Below are 10,106 nucleotides of genomic sequence, written 5' to 3'. Positions count from 1 at the left end.
GGGGGTGGCCGGCCCCCTATGGTGGAGTCCACTTGGGACTCCACCCCCACTAGGGCTGGCCGGCCATGGAGGTGGAGTCCCTTGTGGACTCCACCTTCCTTGGTGGTTTCTTCCGGACTTTTCTAGAACCTTCTAGAACCTTCCATAGAACCTTCCGCGACATTTTATTTCACATAAAATGACATCCTATATATGAATCTTATTCTCCGGACCATTCCGGAACTCCTCGTGATGTCCGGGATCTCATCCGGGACTCCGAACAAATATTCGAACTTCATTCCATAATTCAAGAACTACCATTTCAACATCCAACTTTAAGTGTGTCACCCTACGGTTCGAGAACTATGCGGACATGGTTGAGTACTCACTCCGACCAATAACCAATAGCGGGATCTGGAGATCCATAATGGCTCCCACATATTCAACGATGACTTTAGTGATCGAATGAACCATACACATATATTACCAATTCCCTTTGTCTCGCGATATTTTACTTGTCCGAGGTTTGATCTTCGGTATCACTCTATACCTTGTTCAACCTCGTCTCCTGACAAGTACTCTTTACTCGTACCGTGGTATGTGGTCTCTTATGAACTCATTCATATGCTTGCAAGACATTAGACGACATTCCACCGAGAGGGCCCAGAGTATATCTATCCGTCATCGGGATGGACAAATCCCACTGTTGATCCATATGCCTCAACTCATACTTTCCGGATACTTAATCCCACCTTTATAGCCACCCATTTACGCAGTGGTGTTTGGTGTAATCAAAGTACCTTTCCGGTATAAGTGATTTACATGATCTCATGGTCATAAGGACTAGGTAACTATGTATCGAAAGCTTATAGCAAATAACTTAATGACGAGATCTTATGCTACGCTTAATTGGGTGTGTCCATTACATCATTCACACAATGACATAACCTTGTTATTAATAACATCCAATGTTCATGATTATGAAACTAATCATCCATTAATCAACAAGCTAGTTTAAGAGGCATACTAGGGACTTCTTGTTTGTCTACATATCACACATGTACTAATGTTTCGGTTAATACAATTCTAGCATGATATATAAACATTTATCATAAACATAAAGATATAAATAATAACCACTTTATTATTGCCTCTAGGGCATATCTCCTTCACATAAATGTGAGTGATTCAGGAGACCTGCTCTCCCATTCGTCGGTGGGCGGAATAGAGTAGGCCGGTGACGGCGCAAGCAGAGAGATTTGAAAAAATCCTAACTGTGTATTAGATATATTTCGACACTAGCCAGCAAGAATTTATATAGTCCGGGGAAAATCCTAGGCAACATGGATTTAACCGTGGAAATTAGTTTATTGTTGTAGCCATCTTTAATTTCTGATCTGTTTAGGGACCAACAACAAATGCAAGCGTTTATATAGCCTAAAAAAAAACCTAGGCAAGAGTTGTTCCACCACTAGTGAGTTGAGTTGAGTCGTGTTGAGACGAGCAAACGAGTGAAGAGAAGAAGTGTGGTGTGGGTGTACCATTCCTTTTCTCATTCGCTTACTAGTGATGGAACAATCTAGCTTATAAGGTGGTCTAACTTCTTTTCAACTTTTCATGTGGGATTAAACTTTGCTCTCACTTTTTTTGCCCGTGCTACCACTAACATAAGAGCACCTCTAAAAGACAACGCATATCAACCCGCATATGGCATTTTGAGCTCTTCGACTCCGACAACGAGGAGTAAGCTGCAGCAAGCGTCTTCGCCGTGGCACAAAGCTCCGGTGAAGTATCCCCGGCTCGATTTTGGTAGTCAAAGGCCGCGATGGTGCCATTAACCTAGAAAGCGCATCCATCGCGGGCACTAGGCTTCGGTGTTCATCTAGTTTCTCTGTGAATGTACTATATCAATATGGCGTGAATGTTTGTTTCAAATTATGAAGTTCATTTTCCACTATCTCGTCTATCCGCTTATTTTTTCAGCCCGTAAACATGGTTTGGATGGCTTTTATCAGCGTATTTAGGGTTTACGGTTTGAAGGTTCTGCTAAGGGCATGTACAACAGTTTAGACACCTACCGTCTGCACTACTCTTCCACGTCATATCTAGATGAGCTATATACATTTTTAGTCCCACAACTTGTCTACTATGTGCAAATTAGTCCCACTTCTTGCAAAATGAACTATAGTAGTCCCACAACTTGTCTTTGTCGTGCAAAACTGGTCCAAACAACCGAGAAGCGGACACGTGGCGATGTTCGTTTTGCACAAATGCCCCTGCATGTTTACCTTTAGCACATGCGGCCGTTCAACTTCATACGGTACCGCCTGTCAGTGGATGAAGAAACACATAAAATCTGTGTGCAGGTGAGGGTTCGAACTCACGAGCTAAGGTCAGGGTCTATATGTGGAAGCCACTTGAGAAAGGAATTATTTGTGTTCAATATTGCAACGCCCTTGTATTGTCTTCTGAAACATGGTCTGTTGGTATAACGCTCAGTACTTTGTTGCCGTGTTCCTCATGTATATGAATCCAACACCATTCCCACAACTAGAAACAACACCTATCCATCTACAGAGGAACTTCGAGAGAACAGTTCAATGAGAAACCCACTAATTCCATTTTCAATTGCTGTTCAAATATCCCTCTAGTTTTCAGAACGTAAAGATCTTCAACTTCATTAGGTAGTCAAATCGCATTAGCAAACCTGCATCGTCTCAATCTACCATTCTTTACTTTTTATCCCAAATAGCAAACTTCTAAGAAGTGCAGCATGATAACCACAATATATCATGTACTCCTTCCGCCTCGAAATATATGTTGGATACATTCAAATTTAGCCAAATTTACGATATCAATTTCGAGACAAAAGGAGTACTAACTATCAAATGCGCGAAAATAGCGTACGCGCTAAATTTTTGCCCCGCGCGTAGGAGATTTGGCGTGCGCGGAGCTCGCGGTATAAAACGGCGCGTGCAACCGTCCTCAACCGCCGCTGAAAAGTCCCTCCCGCCACGCGTCGCCCTCCCGCCTACCACGTGTCGCTTCCCCTTCCACGCGCACCACCGTCGCCGAGACCGCGCCGCTGCCATGGCCCCCGGCGCAACTGCTCCGGTTTCATGGGCGTGCGCGCCCGCCCGAGCGGCACGTTCTACGCGGAAATCCGCGCCGGCGGCGCTCGCCTCACCCTCGGCACCTTCGCCACCGTGGAGCAGGCGGTGCACCCCTACGACGTGGCGGCATGGCGCCTCGGGCGCACCCGCCAACAGCTCAATTTTAAGGACCGCGAGTCTCTTGGTTGGCTTCGACAGCCTCGTCACCGCCGAGCAGCGCCGCTACCGCCAGCAGATTCAGCGCCGCCTCGCCATTGCGCACGCGGATGAACGTGCCATGGAGGCGTGGGCCGCCGCCTTCCCGCGGGACATCCTCGACGAGCGCGCCTTCTACGAGCAGAAGAAGGCAGATCGCAGGGCGGAGAAGGAGGCCATTCGCGCGGGCAAGCCGTTCATCGAGGTGCGGGAAGTCGGCCCGACAACCATCGACGGAAACAATGATTGTTAGGCGGATTTGGTCTTGACTGAGCCAAGTCGTCGGGATCGGACTTCGACTTCTCCGATTTTTAGATGCATTGTATCCGTTTAGTTATCGTTCTTATCGTGAACAACACCAGCATACTGCCCTTCACGAGACTAGAATATTTTAACGTTGATGGTTAACACATCAAGCTTCATAATTATGTGGCTGGCACCTGTAGCCTTTGTTATCGCGACCTGGGGTCGTGAGTTCGATCTCTGTCACCCACGTAAGTTATTTTATGTGTTTATTCATCTACTGACATCCGGGACCGTATGAGGGGGACCACGAAACGGCCACATATGCCAGAGGGAAATATGCAAGGGCATTTGTGCAAAAAGAACATCGCCACGTGTCCGCTTCTCGGTTGTTTGGACTAGTTTTGCACAGAAAATACAAGTTGTGGGACTGCTATAGTCCATTTCACAAGAAGTGGGACTAATTTGCACATCATAGACAAGTTGTGGGACTGGAGGTGTATATACCTCTATCTAGATAGCTCAAAGAGAGTTGCTACAATGGGGTGTCTGTATAGATTGTCTACAGTCTTGGTAGGTAGTTACAACGGCAAGTAAATTTCATCAAAACGGGCCATGCTTTTGCACGGAAAGAAAGTGTCTGTGAGCCCACGACTTGGGGACACCCTCGTACAATGGGAGGAAGGCCGTCGGTAGGCTCCGAGTTTCACGGGAATCGACTGTCGCTAATTCTACCGACGGACCCGTCCGTTTTATCGTTAGTTTTTTGACACGTCATCAAAATTCTTAGGTGGTACATCTTACCGACGGCTGAGTGTATACCACTGTACATGCCCTAAAGTTGCTCTAGGCTCAAATTTACATGGGTTGTCATATATAGGATTTTTTTAGGTTTATTCAGAATCTAAAATAGTAGATGGCCCAAACGGCTAAGGTGACGACTGACTGGAGATTGTTCTAGATGCATCGTCTTTTTACTCGTGAAAGAAGAGGGGAAAAGGTGCACGTGCACGGACCCTGCCGTTTGCACACCGCCGCCGGAATCTCACGGACGGCCAAGATCTCCCGAACGGTAGTGGATCTTTTTTTTTTGCGAAACACAGTACAATCAAAGGCGTTCATACATACGCACACACACTCACCCCTATGAACGCACGCACGCACACCCTACCCCTATGAGCACCTCCAACATACTGCATCGAAGAACTGATCCGGCGGGTATTGAGATTGACGAAGTCACCACAGGCGCCTCGCTGTCGACGGGAACGTCGCCTCCCACTGAAGAATATTCCGCCTTTATGAGACACCAAAGTGTCAAATCTGGGATTTGAACTCTGGTGGGCTGGGGGTGCCACTGCCCTCCTAACCATCCAACCACAGGTTGGTTCTCAACGGTAGTGGATCAGCGATACCGCGCGAGAGCTGCAAATTTCCAAGTCCACGCACGCCTAACCTTCCCCCTCAATCACTGGACGACTGGTGAAAGACGATAACGTAAAAAAAATACTAACCACGTTTAAAAAACTGACGGCCCAGATGAACCGGCCAGGGCGATCGTCCGGTCGTACGCGCGGCCGCGGCCGGTCGCCACCAGCACGGCAGCCTTTTTATCCGTCCCTTCCTTCTGGATTCCCATCCACCCCGGCCGCGCGCGCGCCACCATCAATTCGCGTGCTCGAAACCTGCTCGCGTTTTCTCCCTTCTCCACGGTCGGTCGCGGCCGGTCCCGCCGCGCCGTGTGGAGTCGCGTGGGCTGCGGCGATGGCGACGGGGCAGTAGTTCCGATCGAGCAAGTCAACAGGGCTAGCTAGATCTCTCCGTATATAGCACAGCCCCACGGCTGAAGATTCTGGCCGCTGCTGCGAGAGAGAGAGAGAGGGGCTAGGAAGGAGAGGTAGCATGCCCATGGATAGCGGGAGGAAGCAGGGGGTGGTGGCGATCGAGTGCGTGGCGGGCGGGTCGCGGGCGGAGGAGTGGGGGCCGGGGTGCAGCGAGACGGTGCAGACCGGCGACGTGGTGGAGGAGCTGCTCATCGGCGTCGGCGGCCGCGGCGGCCACACCTCGCACGCCGCGCCCTTCAAGGGCGGCCGCGCCGCGCTGCAGAAGCTGCTCCACGCCGCCTTCAAGCGCGGCGACACCTCCGTCGAGGTGCGCGCGCGCCGCCCCGCCCATAGGCCGGCGCGGCAGCAGCAGCAGCAGCAGCTGGAGATGGACAGCAGCGGGGAGCTGGTGAGCCCCACCTCCTCCGAGTCGTCGGTCGAGACCACCACCACCAGGATGCAGGCCTGCATCGTGCCGCAGGTGGCCGCGGCCGGCGGTGGCGGCGGCGGCGGCATCGTCGGGATGGCCATGCCCGGCCGCAGCAGCCGCCACTACGTGCTCCGGTCCATCCGCGACCCCAACTACGCCGTCGGGCTCGTCGACCGCATGGAGAGCGAGTGCGTCGCCTTCCGAGGTAATCACCAGCCACACGGCACCCTCCATCCCACCATTTCCTCCACCAATCCGCAGAAGATATTTTTACACAGATTTTTTCTGAAATTTTCGATTCGCCTGCTCCATAAATCGCAACTTGTTCCGGTTTTTTGCAATTTCGGCGAGGAAGAAAAGTAAAAGTCCGAGACGTTGTTTTCGCTACATGCCGAGTTGGACTTTAGAAAAAGCAAGCGTAGGTCGCCTGTGTTCCCGCGAGCATGCGTCCCCCCTGTTCCATCTGCATGCGACTTTCTTGCACAAGTAGGTGGCTTGACGGGCGACACCTCCTTTATCGTGTTCTCGACCGATCGCGATTGAATTCGTTTGGCCGGCTCGATCGTTCTAATAACTGGTTTTTGGTTGCATGTAACTGTGCCAACGCATATGCCTGGATAAGCTCTAGCTACGAGTCAGAAACGATCACTACCATGATATGATTGTTGTGTTTAATGGTAATTAGGATATGTTCAGAATATCCTTTGGCATAGGGCTAAAGAGGGTTGCAAGAGCTTTTGTGATAGTGTTGTTGTTCTTGTTGGATTTAGCTACGCTGGTTTTATTGGGAGGTTTCTTGACTGTTAATTTGACCTGCTCAAACTACAGGGTTAGGGTTAGTATAGTACAGAGTATGAGACACGTACCCATCGGTGTCCTACCACTCTACAGATGATGTATACGCTATACCTGCACTAGTTTATAGTAACAGTATAGGAAGGATGGGGTAAGCTAGCTAGTTTGAAACTTTGAATTCTTTTTCTTCTGACCATATCGGCCGGTGTAGAGTACCTCCGCCGATCACTCATTATTCTTCTAAGATGGACTCCACGTACTCCTGTTTATAACAGTTCTGTGGACATGGATACTCCTAAACCCGATATTACTTAGTCTGACATTAAGTTACATATAGCATACTGATCCTTAAGTTACAGACATGTCATGATGGGGAGTTTTCTTTAGACTTCATTCTGAATTTGTCATTTTTGCCTAAGGTACATACTTGAATTTGCTATTGGTTATCAAAAATGGCACGCACGTACATCCGTACATCCTCTACATGCAAAAAAAATTGTTTGGAACTTTTAGAGGACAGAAAATACAGATTTTAAGGTCGGGAAGTTATAGGTTTCGCGAGTACATATGTTCCACCGAGTATTTCCGCTTCAGGTACAACTGTTAGGTTTCTGGGGAGAAAATACAAGAGAATGCTTAATTACCGATAGTATTGCACATGTATTTGGCCTCCCTTTTCCCTGCATTTTCCCCCAAAATTTCCTCACTACTGAACATCAGGCGTATGGCGCGTCAGGTATACGGTATACCCATATGCTTAATTAGCCAGATCTTACCAACCATCAATTCATTGGTCTAGCTCAAGTCGCCTACCCGTGCTTCCAGGCAACGGACACGGCGGTGCACGTTGAATGGAATCTGCATTAAGACTATTCACACTTGCTGATTATTGAATGCTGACACAGCTTTTAGATTCTCCAGTTGACAGTTGACTTGCCTAGTAAAGTCGATCATGTCGCAGCCAGCTTGTTGGCACTAGGAGTAAAGAAACTCCCACTTTTATAACTGGAGATCGTGCAAACCCTCATAGATCGTGCACAACGTCCGCTTGATCTGAACCTGAGAAAGATTCCTCTGCAAATCTAATGTCTATCATCTCTACAAATCGTGCGGACGCTTGATCCTGGCTTCAGATTCCTCTGGGAATCTGATGTCTCATCTCCTATAGACAAACTACGGAAATGAAACGTCAGATATATCATTTTGATACCTTTTACTTTCTGTTAGACTTTGTGGATGGTTTCATCTGGAACGCCGGGGAAGAAAATCCCTGCTAATCTAAAAACAACGGAAATGAAACGGCAGTTATATCAAAAGATTCGAGTGTTCAATTGTTCGATGATGAATAAATTATCGGTTTTGCTATGTCTCAGTCAACTGAGATTTTCTTAAGTCTAAGTCACTTGCAAAAAAGTGCTTAAGTTGCACTTTTCTGGTAAAAAAATGCAATTGCATTTCTCTTCCAGAAATGTGCAACTGGATCAAGTTGCACTTTTCTTTGATCTGCAGTTGCACTTTTCTGAGTTGACACTGAGACATAAAAACACCCATAAATTATTACGTCATGCATGGCCGTCTTACTCCTTGTTGATCGCTCACACGACAATGGCGCAGGGTCGAGGAGCTCCAGGGTGGTGTGCGCGCTGAGCAAGGCGCAGCTGCAGGACGGCTATGTGGCCTACCCGTGGGAGAAGAAGATGAGGGAGATGCTCCCGGTGCCCAAATCCAGCAGCTTCCTCTCCATCCTCGTCCTCCCCACGGCGCTCGACCGCGCCAACTCCCGCTACAACTCCGTCGACGACACGCTGGCCCGCGCCAACGCCTGGTTCCTCGCCTCCCAGGCCTCCGGGGTGCCCATCGCCTTCCTCAACGTCCAGACCGAGGCCCTCCTCACCAAGGTCTACGATCGAGCTTGTGTCTGTGTGGATGTTTTAGGTGGCGTCGGTTCCTTTTTTTTTGCTGAACGTGTACGGTGTTGCATGGTGGCGCGGTGCAGATCTCCGGCGACATGGCGTCGGCGACGGTCAACTCGGGGTCGCTGGCAGACCTCCCGAACCTGGCCAACGCGAGCCTGTACGGGTTCGAGGACTACCACGGCGTGGACATCGGCGTGGTGAAGGCGGTGCGCATCTGGTTCACCGCGGCCGCCGGAGAAATGCCGGTGGAGATCACCCTCGACGAAAGCGACACCAAGCTCGGCTTCGCCATCAGCCGCACCGAAGAGGTACGTGCATACGCCTGGCGCCCTCGATCAGCACGGGACGTGCTTTTGCTGGCTGAGCACGTCTGAGCTACTGCCGAAATGCAGGGTTTCCTCTACATCTCGTCCGTCATCGAAAACGACGACGACCTGCCGGCGCCGTCGACGCGGTCGGGCATCCGCGACCTCTACCGGGAGGCGAAGCGCGCGTCCAAGCTGCTGGTCATCTCCAGGGTGTCGTGCCGCAAGGTCCTGCCGTGGATGGTGTCCACCTCCGGCGCCATCCGGTGCTTCGACACCGTCTCGCTCAGCCAGAAGCTGTCCCTGCACCGCCACGCCCTGCGCCCCATCCTGCTCCACGTCCTCATGTGGGACGCCAGCGCCCCCGCGCCAGCCCGCGTGCAGGGGGAGCCGCCGTGCCCGACGCCGCAGCCGTCCCCGTCATTCGCCGAGGTGCTGCGGCAGAACTCGTTCGCCTGGGTCGATGACCAGGACCAGCAGGAGCAGGCGGACGGCGAGCAGGGGCTGGTTCAGGGCAGGGACACCGCGGGGGACGCCTCCTTCAGATTTCACAACTTCTCGCTGCCCAACAACTGGGTCTGATGAACGCTTAGCTGCACGATGCATCCCATCTTACTACTGCGCTACTGTACATATTTTACATCTCGATTAGTCGGTTTGTGATGAGAAGGAACACTTTGCAGTGTGACAGCTTATTTCGCAGAGTGAAAGCATAGTTTTGACCCGTAAAATAGTGGTATGTTTCATTTTTTAAAACACCACATATTACCATGTACACGATGGATTGTAAGCATGATGCTCGTAGACAGCAAGGATGCTATTGTTGGATAATTAGGCATAATTTCCATGATTAATTTCAGAATATAAAACATAATGACAGCAACTACTAACATGTGAAACTCGAACATACTAGAAGCATTAATCATCATGAATAGCAGTAGCGCAAACGGTAAAGCATCTATTGCTAAACAGATCGAGATATATCGCACGTACCGATCTGGTGGAGGTGGCGGTGGAGGTGTAGCAGATGATGTCGCAGCAGTAACGTTGTTGACGATAGGGACGACGGGTCGAAGTAGACGGCGTTGAAGACGACGGTAGGCAGCACCGCCCGACTTGGACGGAAGGCGACCCGTGATGAAGAGCTTGAGCAGTCGCGCAGAGCGCTTCCCAAAAACCTAATTCGCCCTCTCCCGTACAGGATCGCAAGGACGAGCGGTTCCGGAGACCTGCTCTCCCGTTCGCCGATGCACGTCGGCGCGCGGGATGGAGTACGATGGCGGCGCAAGCAGAGAGAGGTGGAAACCCTA

The 10,106-nt window shown here is 50.3% G+C and overlaps 2 protein-coding genes across 2 annotated transcripts; both read left to right on the top strand.

Moving 5' to 3' along the window:
* The first annotated feature begins 3,098 nt into the window (after positions 1 to 3,098).
* Positions 3,099 to 3,540, top strand: LOC127310109 (ethylene-responsive transcription factor ERN1-like). Its single transcript, XM_051340810.1, has 2 exons — positions 3,099 to 3,223; positions 3,291 to 3,540. The coding sequence occupies exons 1-2, from the start codon at positions 3,099 to 3,101 to the stop codon at positions 3,538 to 3,540; spliced, it is 375 nt and encodes a 124-aa protein (XP_051196770.1).
* A 1,625-nt stretch (positions 3,541 to 5,165) lies between these two features.
* Positions 5,166 to 9,627, top strand: LOC127306408 (uncharacterized). Its single transcript, XM_051337042.2, has 4 exons — positions 5,166 to 5,985; positions 8,190 to 8,473; positions 8,572 to 8,799; positions 8,884 to 9,627. The coding sequence occupies exons 1-4, from the start codon at positions 5,430 to 5,432 to the stop codon at positions 9,376 to 9,378; spliced, it is 1,563 nt and encodes a 520-aa protein (XP_051193002.1). The 5' UTR covers positions 5,166 to 5,429; the 3' UTR covers positions 9,379 to 9,627.
* Positions 9,628 to 10,106: the final 479 nt, after the last annotated feature.

The sequence above is a fragment of the Lolium perenne genome, chromosome 6 (genome assembly GCF_019359855.2).
Source record: "Lolium perenne isolate Kyuss_39 chromosome 6, Kyuss_2.0, whole genome shotgun sequence".
In the NCBI taxonomy this organism is placed as follows: Eukaryota; Viridiplantae; Streptophyta; class Magnoliopsida; order Poales; family Poaceae; genus Lolium; species Lolium perenne.
This window is presented reverse-complemented; position numbering and strand designations above follow the sequence as displayed.